The 18,669-nt window shown below is 41.4% G+C and overlaps 1 protein-coding gene across 3 annotated transcripts in view; it reads right to left on the bottom strand.

Moving 5' to 3' along the window:
• The window catches only part of rev3l (REV3 like, DNA directed polymerase zeta catalytic subunit), a 56,626-nt gene extending 38,930 nt beyond the window's left edge, over positions 1-17,696 (bottom strand). For all 3 annotated transcript variants that reach the window (XM_086188629.1, XM_086188630.1, XM_086188631.1), the window contains exon 1: positions 17,055-17,696. In XM_086188629.1, the coding sequence (XP_086044755.1) occupies positions 17,055-17,193 (139 nt within the window). In that variant the 5' untranslated portion in view covers positions 17,194-17,696. The remainder of the gene's footprint in view (positions 1-17,054) is intronic.
• Positions 17,697-18,669: the final 973 nt, after the last annotated feature.

Genomic DNA, 18,669 nt, shown 5'->3' with positions numbered 1-18,669 from the left:
TGAGGACAGTCTGATGTCACTATTACTGTTACATTAGTAACGTTTCCCTTTATCCTTAATTTTACTGAACTTTTCATGACTTGAGCCTAAGAAAATGGTGTGTGTTCATTGACACAAACAGCTGATGTGCTAATTCTCCTGCCTGCCACAGTGGAGGAAGAGGTGAGCAGTGAGATGACAGTTACAGGAGCATCTGTCAAACCTCAAACAAACAGATACAAAAAGAAACAAAACAATGTGATGCCAGTCCCATCAAATATTAAATAGAGCAGTTATTTATTTAACTTGAGCAATGAAATTGTTGAAGTTATTAAATGAACAGATGGAATAGGTACAGTAGAACAGAGTACAATACAATATTTTGCACCCATTCTATTATTCCTGAATCTTAGTATTCCACATTTGAATCCAGGCCTGTCGCCTTCCATCATTCCACACAAGCAAACATCACTGCCTTGGAACCAGCAAACTACGTAGATGGGAGATGTTTGAATGTGTGCATTTACAGCAAATAAATCACACCTTGAAATTAACTCCATCAGGCACCTTAAAATAACCATACTTACTTATTTTGTCCCAACAAAACAGGCTAAGTTACGTCTTATCTGTTTGGTGAGAAAGACCCCATGTTTGGTTCAGCTGGGAGAAATGATAGGTTAAGGCTTTGGATCTAAGAGATGTGAGTAGATAAACTAAAACCGCCATGCAGCCTGTCCAAAAAAAGTCATCTGTCTCATCTATTGAGAGCGCTGGGATGCTGATGGATAGAAGGAGTATGGTCCTGCTACATGTATAGAGATGAAAAATTAAAGTGAAAACCTGTAAAAATGAGTGGAGAAGCCAGAAGGATGCACACACCCCCATCATCACAGTGTAACAGGCAACTATGCCAAAAGAAAATGAAAATATTTGGTAATAATGTTTTTTCAAGGAGATAGGTATCAATTGGCTTTCTTCCATTTTATGTTTGCCAGCTCATTAATACCCTTCCACTGCTCCACAACAGTGAGCCCTCAAGCAAGGCACTTAACTCTCATTCCAGCAGAGTTGGTCAGCAGCCAACAGTGCATAGCTACAGCTCCCTGGCTTGAGTGAGGAAAGGAGCAATCATGAAAGCAACAGAGTTCCAGATGCAAGGGTGGAAAGGTCCCACGGCTCCTGCAGACCACTAGTTGTTCTGGGTTAGCACCTTGTATGGCAGCCTCTGACATCAATGTATGAATTAGGGATGGCCACATTAATCTATTAACCTTTTAACCAACGGTTAAGATTTGAACAGATTAATGCTATTGGTTATAGGGTTAACAGATTGCCTCATGGCAGAGGAACAGAAGTTGCACATCAAATGTTTTTGTTTTCTTTGTATACATTAGAATGTCTGCATAACAGGGAGTTGCACGCGGTGCAGTGGTCAGCACTGTTGCCTCATGGCAAGAAGGTTCCAGGCTTAGGGTTAGGGTAACCTGGCTCGAGCACAGGATCTTCCTGTGTGGAGTCTGCACGTTCTCCCTGTGCCTATGTGGGTTCTCTCTGGTACTCCTGCTTCCTCCCACAGTCCAAAGACATCAAGAGGGGACCAGGTTGATCCAGACTCTAAAATTGACTGTAGGCGCATATATATATGTATATATATATATATATATATATATACACATATATATTTACTAGGGGTGTTACGAAATTTCGCAAAATAAAAAATGACGAAATAAAATTTCAAGATGCATGAAATAAAAATCAATGTAAAAAAATTCAATGCAAAGCGCGCACTACTAACTCTGATGATTTTTTACCCTCTCGCCTACTGTATGCACATATTACAAGAAGAAGAAGAACACTGTTACAACACCATAGAAGGAGAAACAATTATGTCTGAATGGAGGAAGACAAGGTTGAACAAGTAGCAGACGCTCCTTCATCAAACAAATCAGTTGTGTGGACTTATTTTGGCTCCCTGTGTAAAGGACAAGGCAACGATGAGATAAATATAAAGAAAAAATATTTGTTTTTTCCAAGCAAAGAGCATTTTATTTTGTACTGACCAACTAACTAACTAACCCCAAAACTTGTATGTCTTCATATTAAGGAAGAAAATAAAGAATATTAGATTTTTGCATTTCTGATTTTTGATTTTCTTTAATCTTTATTTTGTATGGTGAGTATTTTGTATCGTGAGCCCTATTTGGTATTTCGTATCGTTTGGTGTGTTGACTATTTCGTTGCACCCCCAATATTTACATACGCGCATATTTTTGGTGAGTCAGAAACTTATTTTCATCTTTTTACACTGGCCATTAACCAGTTAATAATGTTTCATTAGAGCCATTTAACGATTAAAAAGGCCATACTGTACATAGAATGAACATGTCTGTGAATGGTTGAGCATTGTGAAGTGCTGAAACTGCTTAGTATGTAAGGCAGACCATTTACCATGTAAAGCAGTGAGTGCTGAGAAAAGCACCCATTTTGATTTTAAAAGAACCGGGACCTAAGTCTCAGTTTCCCAAGTAACCTGAGCATAAAAACAGTATGAATCACCAAAAATCCGCCCAGAGAAGGTAGGAGAAAAAGTGGAAGAGAAACAAATTATTTGGTTCCTGATGACTCAAGGATTTATCGTGGACTGTAGATCAAACTTTTTTGGAATCCCACTTGTGCTTTCCCTAACAGCCAGCCCTGTTGCAGCAGTAATGTCAACACCGGAGCAGTTTTAAGCCAACTTGCATGTGGAAAAAGATAAAGATAAGGTGGTGTTTAGGAAAACACTTGTTAAAACACTCCTCTGCCTCTCACTCATTTCTTCATGAGGCTAACTCAGCTAGCTTAGCTGCCACAGAAGCTGTTCGCTGTTTTCCTCTCTGATGGTAATGAGTGCCCATGTGATTTTTTCCATTAACCTGAAAAATATCCAGATGCAGACACACTGACGTGGCATAAATCTGGGGTGACACCAAGAGAATGAAAGAGGGGGTGAGAGAGAAGAGAGATGGAAAAATGAAGGGGGGAAAGACTTTTGGCAATTGTGAGGAAAGCATTGAGAGACAAGAGCAGTCCTTCCAGCGAGTGTGTAATTAGAGTTTACAGGAAGAACCCTGTGAACTAGGACACTTTACTACCTCAGCTGAACTTCTGAGAGCAGACAGACAGAGCACAAGCAAGGGAGACTGCAAGAGTGAGAGAGAGTGAGAGTGAGGTTTGCTTAGTGAGAGCACTGTGCATAAATATTGGGAGCATCAGAGCAAGCCATATAGGCCAAGCATTGCCCTAGGGCAGGAGCAGGACAGGGTCAGGAGACAGGAGAGAGAGAGAGAGAGAGAGAGAGAGAGAGAGAGAGAGAGAGAGAGAGAGAGAGAGAGACACACACACACACACACACACACAATGATGGTAGAGGAACTACAGCAGATGCAGTGAGCTATGGTGGTGGGAAGCAGGCAGAATAAAAGCTTAATTCAGTTATACTGCACTAACATGAAATTATGAAATGTGGAAAAACAAATTCAGCTGCAAAAAAAGTTAAATATATGTTTTATATAAAGAGAAATGAAAATATTAGTGTGCTGCATACCTGTTGCTCTTGGGCTGACCTGGTTTCAATTACTGATTTCTCCCCCCATTTTTCATACAGCCAGTCAACTCATATATAAGATGTTCCAAAGAAAATGTTTGGTGGCTAAGTAGCCAAAGCTGCCTGCCGTGAAGAGAGCAACCATTTAACATATTCTTAAACTAGCATGAGAATGTGCTCAGCTAATAACACTGCGTTACTGTTACTATCACCCTGATTGGAGGAGACCGCAAAATATTACCGCCTATTGCTATTCAGGATGAAAACAATACGATTGCACTGGCCATTCTCAAAGTTACATTTTACTGTTTAACAAGTTAAACTTGGAAAAGTAAAACAGTGCATCGGTTTGGTCACTAGGGGGCTGTCACTGGATACGTGAATGGTGTCCTTCCAATAAAAGTATTCAAGCTTGTAATTTCACCAGTAGTTGTAGTGTTTTCAAATCATGAAAACAGGTTGCTTTGCTGTCTTTAAAGGCTTGAGTCTTCAAGCAGTTGGCAGGGCAGTGTCAAGTCCGATGCTCCAAACTTCAAAAATTGATTGATCTTTCTTTCCTTGGATGTCTTCATCCTTGTCTGTCATTGCAGCTGTTTCCTGCAGAAGGCTTCATGCCTCATTTTAATACTCAGCTCTGACTACTTACCTGTTAGCATAGCCACTGCAAATGGCAGTGCATGAGAGCATTCAGGGAAAAGGCAGACGGAACAAAATTTACCAGAAACTATTCCTTGCCTGCAAAAAGGACCAAGTTCACTTTCACCCCACAAATCTTAGTGTTCGGGCATGTGAGTGAGTGGGGCTACAAACCAAAATAAGAGCTGGATGAGGAACATTTGAATTTTGAGGAGACAGCAATGGAAGTGAATGAGGCTGGGGGGTTGACAGAACAGGGGCAAAGGCCAACCTAGCTCCAGTTGTAAACATTCCCTCTCTGTGAGCTTTATGGCAGTTCGGCTGTGAAGGCAGTAGAGGGCATTCTGAGGGCAGGATGGAGAATGAAGAGGAGGGGGGAGGGTGGACATGAAAGGAAATCTAATGTTATTCAGGGAAAGAAAGTAAAAACCCTGGAAATGAACATGTTGAAGAAAACCGGAATGTGAAGGATCGAGGTTGGGGAAGGGAGAGAGAGGAAGACAGAGAGACGTAGAAAGGAATCTCTCCAAGTGCAAGAGAGAGAGAGAGAGAGAGAGAGAGAGAGAGAGAGAGAGAGAGAGAGAGAGAGAGAGAGAGAGAGAGAGAGGGAGACACAAACACAATTTCCTTTTAAGTCATTTTTTCAGTGTCTGTGCCCAGCTGTTGGTAATCAACTATTAATTAATATTATTGTTAACTATTAATTTTGTCTTGGTTTCAACCAAACCTTGAAGGAATATTGCACCTTCCTTTGAAAGATGCACTATTTATTAAAGGCAAACTACCAACGTTAATTAAATATTGTGGTGCTGCAGACACATCCTTCCTACATGAGATCTTCTACAGATATAAGAAGCATCTTTGATCCCCTGTAAAGTCTCACCTTTATAATTCTAAGTGGTTTTTTTTCATTTACATGAGAATGATGTTAAAAAAACAGCATTTCCTTGAATATCACAAATCATATTGTAATCACACTATCATCCAAAATAATCACAAATAAAAAAAATTTTCAAAATCATGCAGCCCTAGTTTCAACTTTTTCATGGAAGGCATTAGATTAAAATCTTCCAGGGAAATAAAAAGGATGCGTATGGGCATTCTCGGCTGATACAGATATTCAAAATCATAATTTGCCCGATAATCAATATTTTTAATATTGTCTTTCAAACTCATTCGCTCTTTTGTGTCCAGGAAAAAAAGATATCCCCTGAATGAAAACACAACTATTGTAAACTCAATTCAGCTCTTTGTAATACTATCAGTGAAAGAAAAATAATTTGTTCATACAAATTCATGACAGAATCTTTAACAGGCGAGTGGGCTTCATAATCTTCTTAAAAAGATATGGTTTTTGAAAGATACCTTCTCGAAAAGCCCTTTTAACCTGCTATACAGAAAAAAACACTCAATAAGGTGGTTTAGAACAGTGAGTGTACCAGTGCAAAATTAATGACACACAAGAGATTACATTGGCCGACCGGCATCAGTGAATACCATCTCATTTGCCAACAAGCCGAAACAAGTCGATAGTAAATATATGCCAATACCAATATCCCATCTCCAGGATGGCTGCATTACTGTGCAGCCCCATCTAAAGATTCACAGAATACTGCATCTCAGTCACCCAAGATTCATATCTGTAGTACTGAGGATCTGAATTCATATCTGTAGTACTGAGGATCTGTATTCATATCTGTAGTACTGAGGATCTGTATTCATATCAGTAGTACTGAGGATCTGTATTCATATCAGTAGTACTGAGGATCTGTATCAAGGCACTTGAAAGAGAGGAGGACATAAAACACTAAGGGAAAGCAGTCATCAACAAAGAAACAAGGATCATGTCGTGTCTTTTAAAAGAGGGACCACAATTTAAAAGCAATGCAAGTTCAGTTGTGTAAATAAATAGTTGAAGGGGAAAAAAAACCCTGTGGGGTGTAAGAAGTACTGTACATGTGTGTTTGGATCAGATCTCAGATCAGGTAGCAATCTCTTGCCATACAACAGGAGAGATTTCCAAGCTCTGCCTGCCCTCCTTTTTTCAGCTCTTACGAAATTTGATATTCACAGCATGTCTCGCTCTCTGCCACACATCACAAGAAGTAGGAACAGCAGCTATGGCTGGTGCATTGGTCGAGCGAGACTCACACATGCTTGCTCTCTCTTCAGACACCCTCCCATTCCTTTCCCCTTCTCTCTGCTTGCAATCTGACACACAGACAGCCAAGACACAGAGACACACACTACATTGTTGCTGAGAAATTTGTCTGACTTTAGAGCAGATTACACAGTGAAAACAGACTCGATACTAAAAGGGCGGCAGGTCTAGACCAAACTCCTAAAAGGGACTTAAGATTTTAGATCTGACTTTGGAAGGGGTTAATAGCGCCTAGAAATTTGAAATACTTGATATACACAATATATTTATACAATTTTTAAAATAGTTCAGAGGACATCTAAGCAGCAACAATAATAACACTAACCAGGAACCTAACACACACACATACAGCTGCATTAATACATGAAGTGTACACACACAACCACACACACACACACACACACAAACTAGACTGAATTTAAACACAAGGCAGGCAGGCAGGCAAGCACGCACACACTCCATTCTATTTTTAGAGCTGATCTTCCAGAATTCCCCCTCCCCCTTTTAATAAGCCTGATGCGGCTGTACACTTCTATGAATTAAAAATTGATCAAAAAGACCCTTGGTTCCCACTGTAATCTCTGCCTAAAAAGAGGCAGAGAGACTATAGATTGTATAGCAGCAGTGGACACTGTCACTGTGACAGTATTTTATTTTTAGGGGTGTCACAATCTTCATCCTAAATCAGAAAATGACTGAAATTATAGGGGGTGGTTCACTTCTCCCAGTATTTTTTTCCCCTCCACCCCTACTTACTTGGTCATGTCCATCCAGCACGCATCAAAGTTGAAAAAAAAGAAGAAGACATATACACATACACAGCCATGATTACATTGGCATGAGCAAGAAGTAGCTCCAAACAGCAACATACAACAAACAAACAAACAGCAAGATACCATGGACACTTGTAGGAGGGAGAAAAACAACTGTTTTTCATTCCCAGACACTCAAAACTGTAAAACTTGTTCAATTCAAATAATATTATGCTAACCATATAACAGTATATTGACCCATGAAACCTCACTGTGTTGCACAAGTACACTAACAACCCCAGTCCTGCCTGCCCCTGGTCCTGGGACCTCCTGAAAGATGTATAGTGGCATCAGCTCAGCTCAGGAGGATATCTATCCAGCCCACAGACCTCTAAGGCAGAGGTCTGGGACCATCAGTCTGTCTGTGGCCCCTTTTTTAATTCCCTGCGACCAACTGACCGATCAAGACTTGTAAAGCTTTGACTTTTGTCATCAAATGACTTTCAATTGACCATTAGGACACAACCCCTCTAATTTCTACTGACTTACCAACTAACCATCAACAGTGCCCAAAGCCTGGATTGAAACCATCCATCAATCCATCCATTTTCTACTGCTTATCCTATTAAGGGTCACAGGGGGTGGAGCCTGTCACGGTAGCCTTCCGGCGAGAGGCGGGGTTCACCCTGGATGGGTCACCAGTCCATTGCAGGGCCAACAAATATAGACAGACAACCATTCACACTCACAGCCACACCTACGGTCAATTTAGAGTATCCAATTAGCCTAGTCTACATTTGCATGTCTTTGGACTGTGGGAGGAAGCTGGAGTACCAGAGAGAACCCACACAGGAACAGGGAGAACATGCAGACTCCACACAGAAAGACCCCGTGCTCCAGCCGGGGCTCCAACCCTGAACCTTCTTGCTGTGAGGCGACAGTGACAACCACTGCACCACCGTGCCGCCTGGATTGAAACCATTACACCAAAAATATCTTAAAACAGAAAAGGCATGTAAAGAATAATTAGTGCACCTTTATATGACAGAATAAACCCCAATGCTAAATATGAAAAGTAAATGACTTTGTTTGTCTTGCATACTGTACATGTAGTGTGCATATCCACCACACACCAAACAATGTCACAGCATGGCAGGTTCAAAGCGTTCTTCCCTCTCCAGCCCTGATTCAAGCTTTCCTCAGCTTGCCAAATTCTTTCTTTCTTTTTAAACAAGGTTTTAATCTGCCTTGAAACACTGCAGAGTTCTGCTGCTGCAGTGCCAGTGGCCCAGAGGGAACACAGAGTGGGTAGTCCCCCTCTCTCATAGGCCTGTGGACAAAGCAAGGCCCCTCCTTACTCTCTGTAGTTACAATAGTGCAGGAGGACAGCGGAAGAGCCCGACACTGAGCAGTGGACTTGGTATGACCCAGCACAGGCCCCCTTTCTTTAGACCACACAGAACCACTTTACCACCTGCTTTGGAAAAGAAAAGGCACTACCAGAAAAAGACGACACTGCGGTGTTGGTCAGAGGCAGCCCTTGGCAAGCCCCTGGAAAAGCCTTTACTAAATATTGATGTCCTCCCCAAAGTCACTTCAGCATGGGATTAGGTTGATGGTTGCTCTTATCATCCATCACCGATGGCTGATAGTTGTCATCACTGATCCTTTACTATATGCTAAATGTTATACATTGCTAAAATCATGTGACAATAAAATAGAGTATCCTCAAGTTTATTTGATGCAGGTAATTTTGTCAAGCAAAACATGATCTGTTTGAAGATGACAACAGGAAGGACAACCTAGGTTTTTGCTTGACACCAAAGGCAGTGAGTGAGGGACTGAAAAAGTACAAGGTTTATTGCCACGATACATCTTTTGCCAATATTACAATACTAATAATTGTATTAAGACAGGTAAAGACAGAAAGGCAGGGGAGCTGTTTTCTCAGTTAGGAGGAGAGAGCTTTTGTCTGCCACCGCCGCTTCATGCATTGAACCAACATATTCACTGGTGCACTGCAAAGAGGCTGTGTTACTCAGCTGCTCCCTGCAGCAATCGCAGGGCCAAGTCTAGTTTAGAAGCATTTCACAGCCCATAATTCTCAGCTGCCAATCACCTTATCCTAAGATTGTTTTACATTAATGTTGGAATTTATTAAACAAAAAGGAACTCATATTTTGGTACCAGTTGTTGCATTTCTCAAGTTGGACTTACATAACACACACAGCTAACATCTGAATATATGCATGACAAGTTTTGTTGTTTTTACACTGCATTAAAACATATAAACCGTGTTATGTGTTCTGCTGCTTCTGTACTCTTCAAAGACTGACATAAGTGAACCACGGCAGAAAACACATGAATATATAATATCTAGGAGTACACATGATGGACACAACTAAAACGTTATTGGTGCAGCGACCTCTCCACATTTCAGTTCTCTGACCAAGCATTAAGCCATATACCAGGTTTCACCTAGTCTTGTTTACAAAGAATGGAAAGAGAGAGAGAGAGAGAGAGAATCCGTATGCCAAGTGAGCTTGGTTGATGGCAGAACAGGTGCCTAACCAGTGGTTGCAGCAGGGATTATCCCATGCCTAGATAAGCAGAGGTGAAAGGGAGTAGAGGGCAGCCCTGTCTTCTTTCATTAATAACACAGCTCCTTCTGTAATGAGGACGCCAATGTCCCACACCACAAATGCCTTCTGTGAGAGGCAATCTCTCTCCTGCCTCTCCACCCCCTCAATATGACAGCAGGCTTTTCACAACATCTTCAAGTTGGACTGTTCTGAGCAGTTTTTGCCCTCTGGTGTGATGAGACAACACATCATAGAATCTAGTTCTTTTCTAAAACACCGGCAATTATTTTTATTGGGTTTAGTACTCCTTGCAAATATCAAAACAAAAGCCAACAGTACAACTTTTCGCTGAGAAAAAAAACCTATATAAGATAAATATTTGTTTGATAGAAGAGAGGCACTTTAAAAAAAAATCATCTAAACTACCTTGACAGACCAGCAGAATGGATGTCATCAGAGTGAATGCATCGACTGATATTCCGCATATTCTTAGTGGTATGCCTATTCGCCTTTCGTCATCCTTTTGCAGTATCTATGATGACTGTGACAGTTCTCTTTATCGACTCAAAAGGTGCATTGGTTAATATTTATAACTCCCAGTTAATAAGTCTCACTCACAATCTTGCTGCACTTATCTATTCTACTAGTTGCCAGGTTGACACTACTAACCACATAAGGTCAGAGACTGAATGGCAGCCATCAGAAAGACAATTCTTGTGGTCTACCTCCTCAGCATACATTTTGTGATGTGTCAAATACAAATAACAACAAAAACATGAACCCTTTAGATGCTAAAATTGGTAACTTATGCAATTGCTATTGTTAGCAAACGTTAGCTTACCTGTCTAGAAGAAAAGATGCACCCTGGACATGGCTTATCAGCTTAGACCACAGTATAAATTCTGAACCAATATTGACCCTAGTCTTGCTCCTTTGTTGGTCTGACAATTTTTCAGACGGATAATGGAACGAACCCATACATTTCTCAGCCATTTCTCCAGTTAATCCAACACAAGGCATCTCCTGAGCTCCTGCAGTTGGTGACGACTCAGAAATAACTGAATCACGTGTTCATGCTTTTGGCTATGAAATCCTGGTTAGTTAGCCTACAAGCTGGAGTGTAATTATTATTACCATTTTAGAAAAGATACACAAAAATTGCAATAATTCATAAATAATAATTTTCCCACTATAAAGTGACAAAAAAATCAGTGAAATTTAGACTTGGATTGTGCACCTTTCTTAAAGTTCTACTGATGTTATTGTTTCTTAATGATTTGTTTTATGGTGGCACTGTGGTGCCGTGGTCAGCACTGTAGCCTCACAGCAAGAGGGTTCCGGGTTGGAGCCCCGGCTGGAGCATGGGATCTTTCTGTGTGTCTGCATGTTCTCCCTGTGCCTGCATGGGTTCTCTCTGGTACTCTGGCTTCCTCCCACCGTCCAAAGACATCAAGAGGGGACGAGGTTAATCCAGACTCTAAATTGACCGTAGGTGTGACTGAGTGTGAATGGTTGTCTGTCTCTATGTGTTGGCCCTGTGATGGACTGGTGACCCATCCAGGGTGAACCCCACCTCTCGCCCGAAGGCTACTGGGATAGGCTCCACCCCCCGTAACCCTTAACAGGATCAGCAGTAGAAAATGGATGGATGGATTTGTTTTCTTAAAATTACTTTTTCTTGAATCTTGAAGCCTCAGGCAAGTCTGACCTATAGTCAAGGAAGTTTCCTGTCTGCGAAATGCCACTCTAAGTGGTGATCTAATTCATTTAGTTTATCTGCCAGCATTTTTCTCCATATATGTCTGCACTAAAGTGTGTCGTGTTCAAAATGTTCAGCAAAAAGCAGCGAACTGAGTGACCTTGTTGAGAGAAAACTTGTTGTGTCTAAGCCTAGAATTGCAACAGATAGAACAGCCACTGATGCATAATGTGAACAACTTCTATGCAACGGCGCATCGTGGATATAATTTAATTCTCACCAGTCAATGATCATCATATCGCACACCCCTAGAGGGACTCCAAGTGCTGGTGGAGTAAAAACGCTCCAGTTTTTGCTTTTGTGATTGTTGAATGAGACTTGACGACAGCAAGGCACACCGCCGCGTGTAGATGATGTGACCCAGCAGTTGAAGTGTTTCCTAGATTCCCCATGTCACATACAGAGGCATAAACAATCCTTCCCTCCTTGTTTTTCAACATTGAATTGTCACATATCTGCATCACTGTATCGGTATCTCATACCTTGGATTGCACAACCATCCCGTATTAGCCGGGACGCCCGGTATTTGACGTGCATGCGCCTCTTTTAGCTCAAATACGGGCGTCCCGGCTAATATGGGACGGTTGGCAACCCTACTCATATCAATACTGCATTGTCCCACCTCTGTTTGATGCCATTAAATTCAGAAATCCTGACCGCAGAAAGTAAAATGGTGGCAACTTAGTGTTTGTCACAGTCTACTCAGTGGTCATCTAACAGCCTTCAAGCGCACATTGAATTACATGAAAAAATCTTTATGCAGTATTTTAGAATTGGCTGCATCTTTGTGTCTTGCGTTGTGTATTATTATAAAAATTTATATATATATATATATATATATATATATATATATAAAAATTTATATATATATATATATATATATATATATATATATATATATATATATATATATATATATATATTTATATATTAACACAACAGAGCTACAACACTGTTTCCCACACAGCCATCCACTATTCTTCCCTGCTGTACTTGCACTCGTTCATGAATACATTTTCCTGGTTGCATCTAAGACACCAAGGTATTTTGAGGACACTAACATCATTTGAGGTAAGAACTTTATACAACTGAGCAACCATCCAGGCCATCTGTTCTATCACAACATTAAGAGACAAAGTGGGTAGGGCTTAGCCTGTTAACTTATTAAAAGGTCCTTCACTGCAGCTGCCCTGGTTGCAATTGGACAAACCTCTCTGAGACCAAAAAAACCCCAAACAAAAAACCCCCCAACAACAACAACAAACAAAACCCTCCAATGTGGACAAGCTCCTTCAACAGAGACACTGAGGCTGAAATGGTAGTATTGCTGGCACAAAGGCAGTAGAGGGCTGTGAGTAACTGCTGCTCACAACTGTGTGATCCTGCCAACTGACCAAGACAAACTGAGGATATGATTCAGCTCATGTCAGAAACTGAGAGTGAGTCAGGGTCTGTATGACACCAATACAGTACCAGGGATATTATCTGCTGTGTTAGTGAAATATTTTTGTGTACTTCTTTCAAGCTGCCATTTCTGTATGTAGAACAGTACTGTATAAACACATAATATTAGAGATATCAGCTGCTGTGAACATGTTGTCATCGTGTGATATGGTAAATTGTAAACATCACCTTTAATGTAGATGAGTAATCCTAATGGCTTTCAACAAATAATCGTTAAAAATCATGTTGATTTCACTGGGTAATTTTGTGGAAAAAAAAAAATCAGACCATCCATATTAAGATTTCAGTATGGAATTCTGTTTGCCACCAGGTAGGAGTCAAAACAGATGTATGGGAACAAATTTACTGCAGAAGCAGCACACAAAGGATCCGAGTAATTTCTGCAGAACAAGAAATTAATTGGGGTGTGTCATGATTTTAGAATATTCATTAGATCTTAAAAGAATCAAAAATTAAGATAATCGTGCCCAGCTGCTGGTTGATGCGACGAAGACATGAGATGACAGTTAGTCTCAAAGCAAACTAAAACACCGTGACAAGGCAGTGATATATAGAAGAGAAAGCCAACAGTAATGTGAGCTGAAAAATACCATACCATTTCTTCCCATGTCCTCTACATTGACAATGCAATTAATATAGCATATTTTCATATGAGCATCAGTTCACTACTCCTTATGTTTTTTCCATCTGACAAGAAGCTAGGGCTCAAGTCAGTGAGAGGAAAAGTCACAGGATGAAGATTAGTGCAGAGGAGCGTTCATTCTCTTTTTTTATTTTTTATTTTTTGGTGAAACCCTGTCTTTCAAAAAACCTGCAGCTATCGAACACAAGTCAGAGAAAAGCAGACACTCCCAGGACCAAAACTGGAAAAATGTGTGGATCAAAGACAAGAACATGAAACCTGGAGAGATCTTTTCAAAACATCAACCACACATGCCATTCTATAATAAAGTAATTAGAAGCAACTGGAGCAGCAGTTAGAGAATGATAATGGAAGCAGGATACCTGACAAGGAGAGAGGAAAGTAAACAGTTAAGGGGACAATGACCTTCTGCCTAATGAGCCACCAAGTCCTTTTGAAACCTCCCATTATCCTATTATTGGATCCGAGAGGAATTCCTTTAGATGGTATTAAGGGTTCCCCTGGAGAGAGCTAAACCTGGGGGGAAGGGGCCCCTGTTTCCATCCTGCCCCAATTGGTCATGCACTTCCTCTTCCTCTCTTCTCCCACATGCCCAAAAAACATATTCATGCAATAAATCGAAACAGTGTGCCTCCTGCTGTCACTGGGCCAGGGGCCTGTCAGTGCATTTGCGATGAGCTTGTTGACATCGAGGGAGGGATCGAGGCTGTCAGACCTCAAAAGGTTGCAGCGGCCTCAACAGCAACTTTCAGCAGTGTGAGGAAAGGCTAACCATTCACCACCCTGGGAGATGTTCAGCCAAAGGGGCACTACTGAAGCAAGTTACTAATAAGCATGGTCCTGATCATGAATGCAATTTTCACAAAAGGATTCCTCTCCCCCTCCCCCTGAGCTATTTCAGACATGCATGTACAGTATCTGTGCAGCATGTGCAGGCTGGCCACTCACTGGATGCTAACAAAGAGATGGGAGGGAGATAAAGCAGGAAGCATGGCATCGAATTACTCAGGGCTGACTAGTGGGAGTGTGCATGGCTTAGGTCAGAGAAGGACAGGGACTAGGAGTCCGAGGTTGAAGCCATGGCCACATGGTGCAGCTCACACCAGGGTAAACACACTAATGACAGCAAACATAAGCAAAACTGCTCACCAGGCTCTACCCTTCGGTCAACAAATATCACAAGAAATAATGAAAAGTGACTCTTTTTCAGAGGGAGTGACTCAGAAACTAAAAGACAAATCTGTTTCTGTTTCAGTGTGTTCCAGATGCTGACGTCACTTTATTTCTGGAAACTAACTCTTAGTTTGGCTTACCACAAGTGAATAAAATGAGCGAGAGGAAAATCGAATGGTGCAAATGCAAAGGGGCACCCACCACAACACTCAAACTCAAAACATGTTACTTTGGTAGAACTGCAACAAGAAGGAACTTCGGCCCAAAGATGCATCACAGTCACAACAAAACTAGTGTGTATGTGTGTTCTGGTGTGAGAGCTCCGTCAGTGAAAGCTTTTACTACTCAAATGGAGGACTGGCATGACTCCTGCACCTGGGCACACTGAGGAATGTTAGTCAATCAGACAGGATGAGAGGCTGCAAGCGCTACACTGTGCCAGACACAGTCTGTTTAGGAATGAAAATATATTAAAGCCTCGTCATAGCTCTGTGGTTGTTTTGATAGAAGTAATGCAAAAGTACTCTACTCAGTTACTTATTACTAGAGTAATGTTGTAAAACAATATAATTGGAATCGTTTCTTTTAAATTAAAGTTCCAAGTATTATCTACTATATTGCATCCAGTGACTTGACAAACACTGACCATAGTTATGTTATTATTTAGTGTGCCTGCTTTTCTTCTTATGACTGATTCGAAGTCAGCTGTGAAAAGGCTCCATTTGGAAACTACAAAAGTAATAACATCTGCTGACTTCGAAAGCTTTACAAATGACTTCCTCTAATTACCAATTTTCTGAGTCCGACCAAAAGAAAACCCAGGAAGTAGACTCTCAGACAGAATCCAGTCACCAATCATAATTTTAGTCTAATACAATATGCAGTACTCCCTGCTACTGGGCCTAATTGCAACACTTCAATAATTTTTGATTAATTGTTCCTCAGCCTACGTGCACAGACAAGCCATCCACTACGAGGCGACTGCAGAGTGTGTGTGTGTGTGTGTGTGTGTGTGCGCGCGCATTTATGCATGTGTGTAGCCACCTCGAATTAGCACAACTGCATGAAAATGAGCAGGTTTATAACAACCAAATTAGACCTGACACCCTAACCCTGACCCACTGTTCTTCAATTCTATTCTCAAAATCCTTTAATCCTCCCTGAGGTTCACCCTGTTGGACATCGCTTGGGGTCATCCTGTGTAAGAGGAACCCAAAATGGAAAACTTTTGATCCCCCCACCCCATGGACGCTCATTACACTAAAGAAAAAGAGGAAAACTACCACAAAATCGATTGTCTTCACCAGTTAATAAATAAGGTTAAAAGGGTGCAGGAAATTTAATAAAGGTTTTAGTAGGTAATGGAGTCATGCTATTGTGCAGGAAATAATTCAATTGTTTGTAGCTTGAGGATTTAATGTACCCAGAAGCTCAGTGTGATGGTTTTGTTTGAGAGCAGGGCATTTGCAAAAGCTCTAAGGAAATCTCTGCCCCTCTTATGTGTATGTTGAGTAGATTAGTGTTATTCATTACGGCAGCAACATGTAAACCACGACATTTCCTTCACATATACCAGCCTTTCCAATGGATTTTACTGTCAATGTGCAATCTAGGTTTTTCTGTTTTCATTCATCAGGACTCTCATTGTTATTCAGTTTCCTGATGGCTTGAGGAGAGACTACAACTGGCATTGATATGCTTTCTTTCACAGAGATAATGAGGCAGATTTCAACCTCACTGCTAATTATGCTGAGGCAATTTCACAATGAATGTACTCAAAGTTTTATTTCCTTTTTATTTCTGTGCATGTTCTTATGACAAATTGGGGGGGGGGGGTAACGGGAAGCTCGAAGAGGCGCAAGCACGCTCCACAGGTTGCAATTTAAAAAAAAAAACATAATAAACGGGAGCATTTAAACTGTCACGTGTGGCAAGTAGACATATAGTCGAGCCCTCGGGAGGGAAAAGGTGTTCACCATCGCCTCCACGCCATGATGGAGCAGTGGGAATGAACACAAAGCAGAGTCGTGTATGAGCAGGGAGAGGAGGGGGAGGCAGAGGAGGACTCCCTCCGCCGCAGGCACACAAGCAGCTCATGTGGGAAAGCAACATCAGTGCGTCGGGTATAATGTGTTGCAAACACCCTACATATTTTTCCCGTTGTCATTTTAAATAACTTTATACACTCTGCGTTTCTTAACAAAGCAGTTTATGCAGCGAGTGCGCGTGTCCACAAAGCATGTCACAACATGCCGCGTGGAAGTGAGCACGAGCACCGCCAGCTTTAACAACAAACACCAAAACAAAGAGTTGGCTAACCTGCAGGCGTTGCTCCAAATATCCGCACTACTGGCACCTTCTTCACGTCGCTCTCTCTGAATTCAGAAAAGCAGACGTCCAGGTTTTTAATGGGACTTGCCAGATAATAGTCTGCAGTGACGATGCGCACCGAGAACATGACTGCCGTTTCCGTCGGAGAAGGACCGACAAAAATACAACAAAACTACTGTTTGGAGTCCATTAGATGTTGGGATTTCGACTGTAAGTCGATACCAGTCGTTGTGGGTGCTGTCACGGTGGAAAAACAACGGCGAAGCGGAGGGGAAGCCCGGTTGTGCCCCATGAAGGAAAAAAAAAAAAACGCGAACAAAGGTAACAGGAGGATCCGCCGTTGAGGTCCAGCTGAGCGCGCGGGGATCTAAACGAGACGGCTGCGGTTTGTAGTCCGACGTTTGGCAGCTGTCGGGTCCATGTTGTACTGCTACACTGACAACTGTAACTGTCCCGTGATTTTTTTTCGCTCTCTGAGGTGTTTTTGTTTTCAGCCAGGAAGCCGTACCATGGCCTTCCGGTATGTACACTTATCTTTCCAAATCACGCCTCAGAGCCAGTCCCAATCAACAGCCCCTTTTTCCATATCAGGCTAGCCCATGATAGCTAGCCCGCGAGAGGTGCAGCGACTGCTGTCAAAATGCATACGGACTTCCGAATTTATTTTTCAAAGTAAAAGAGAAGGCGCGGTGAAATCGAGTAGTACACCATCCATTTTCTACCACTGTTCCCGTTAAGGGTCGCGGGTGGTGCTGGAGCCTATACCAGAAGCCTTCGGGCGTGAAGCGGGTATAGTTGTATGGTATAGATTAAAGCAACGGAGTGCCAACACTTATTTTGAAAGGTACACATCTGGTTGAGGGGTACGTGTTGATATGACTGCCTACCCGGCTCCAAACACGAATGCCGACCAGCTGCTGTTGATGCATGTTTTTCGTGAATTTTGCTATTGTTTTGACACTGCCGATAGTTTTCTTGAAGAAAAAAACCTTTGAATTATCAGTTGAAAATACAGTGTTTCACTGACCTCGAGTACTGGTCTGGAGCAAATCCTAATCATGTTAAGTCACTCGAGTAGTGTCCGGAAATACCGTGTGTGGTATTTTCAAAATTAAGATTCGTGTAGACGAACAGAAAGCTCCGTGCTTTAAATCATTATAAAACAATAAATGAAACAAGCAAAAACGATAATAACGTAAAACTACCAAGGTATTATTTTGTAGAGTATGTTGATAAAACTACAAGCACAGAAATGAGGAAAAGATGGTGCCTCAGTCATTTGTGCGGGGACAAAATACATGTGTGAGTGTACAGAAATACATACCAGTTTTAAGGAATATTAGTATCAATATTCCGACTAACTTTAATTGTTTATACATCAAGTGTCTGTAGTGTTTTTAGCAATCTTCCTTTTTGAAATGCCCATCTTCTTGTAGAGTTATGCAGCAAAATTCAATGTAAAAGTTAGCCATTTATTCCAATCCAATGCACTGGTTTTTTTTTTACAGTAAGAGTCATATATATGACTCTTATTGTTAAAAATTGTATGATTAATTGAAATTTAAAACATATGGATAGAATATATATCATAAACACTGAAAGG

Source organism: Aulostomus chinensis, chromosome 20 (assembly GCF_037954235.1).
Source record: "Aulostomus chinensis isolate RoL2024-O1b breed Wild chromosome 20, RoL_Achi_v1.0, whole genome shotgun sequence".
Classification (NCBI taxonomy): domain Eukaryota; kingdom Metazoa; phylum Chordata; class Actinopteri; order Syngnathiformes; family Aulostomidae; genus Aulostomus; species Aulostomus chinensis.
The sequence above is the reverse complement of the archived record's forward strand: the minus strand, read 5'-3'. Positions and strand labels throughout refer to the sequence as shown.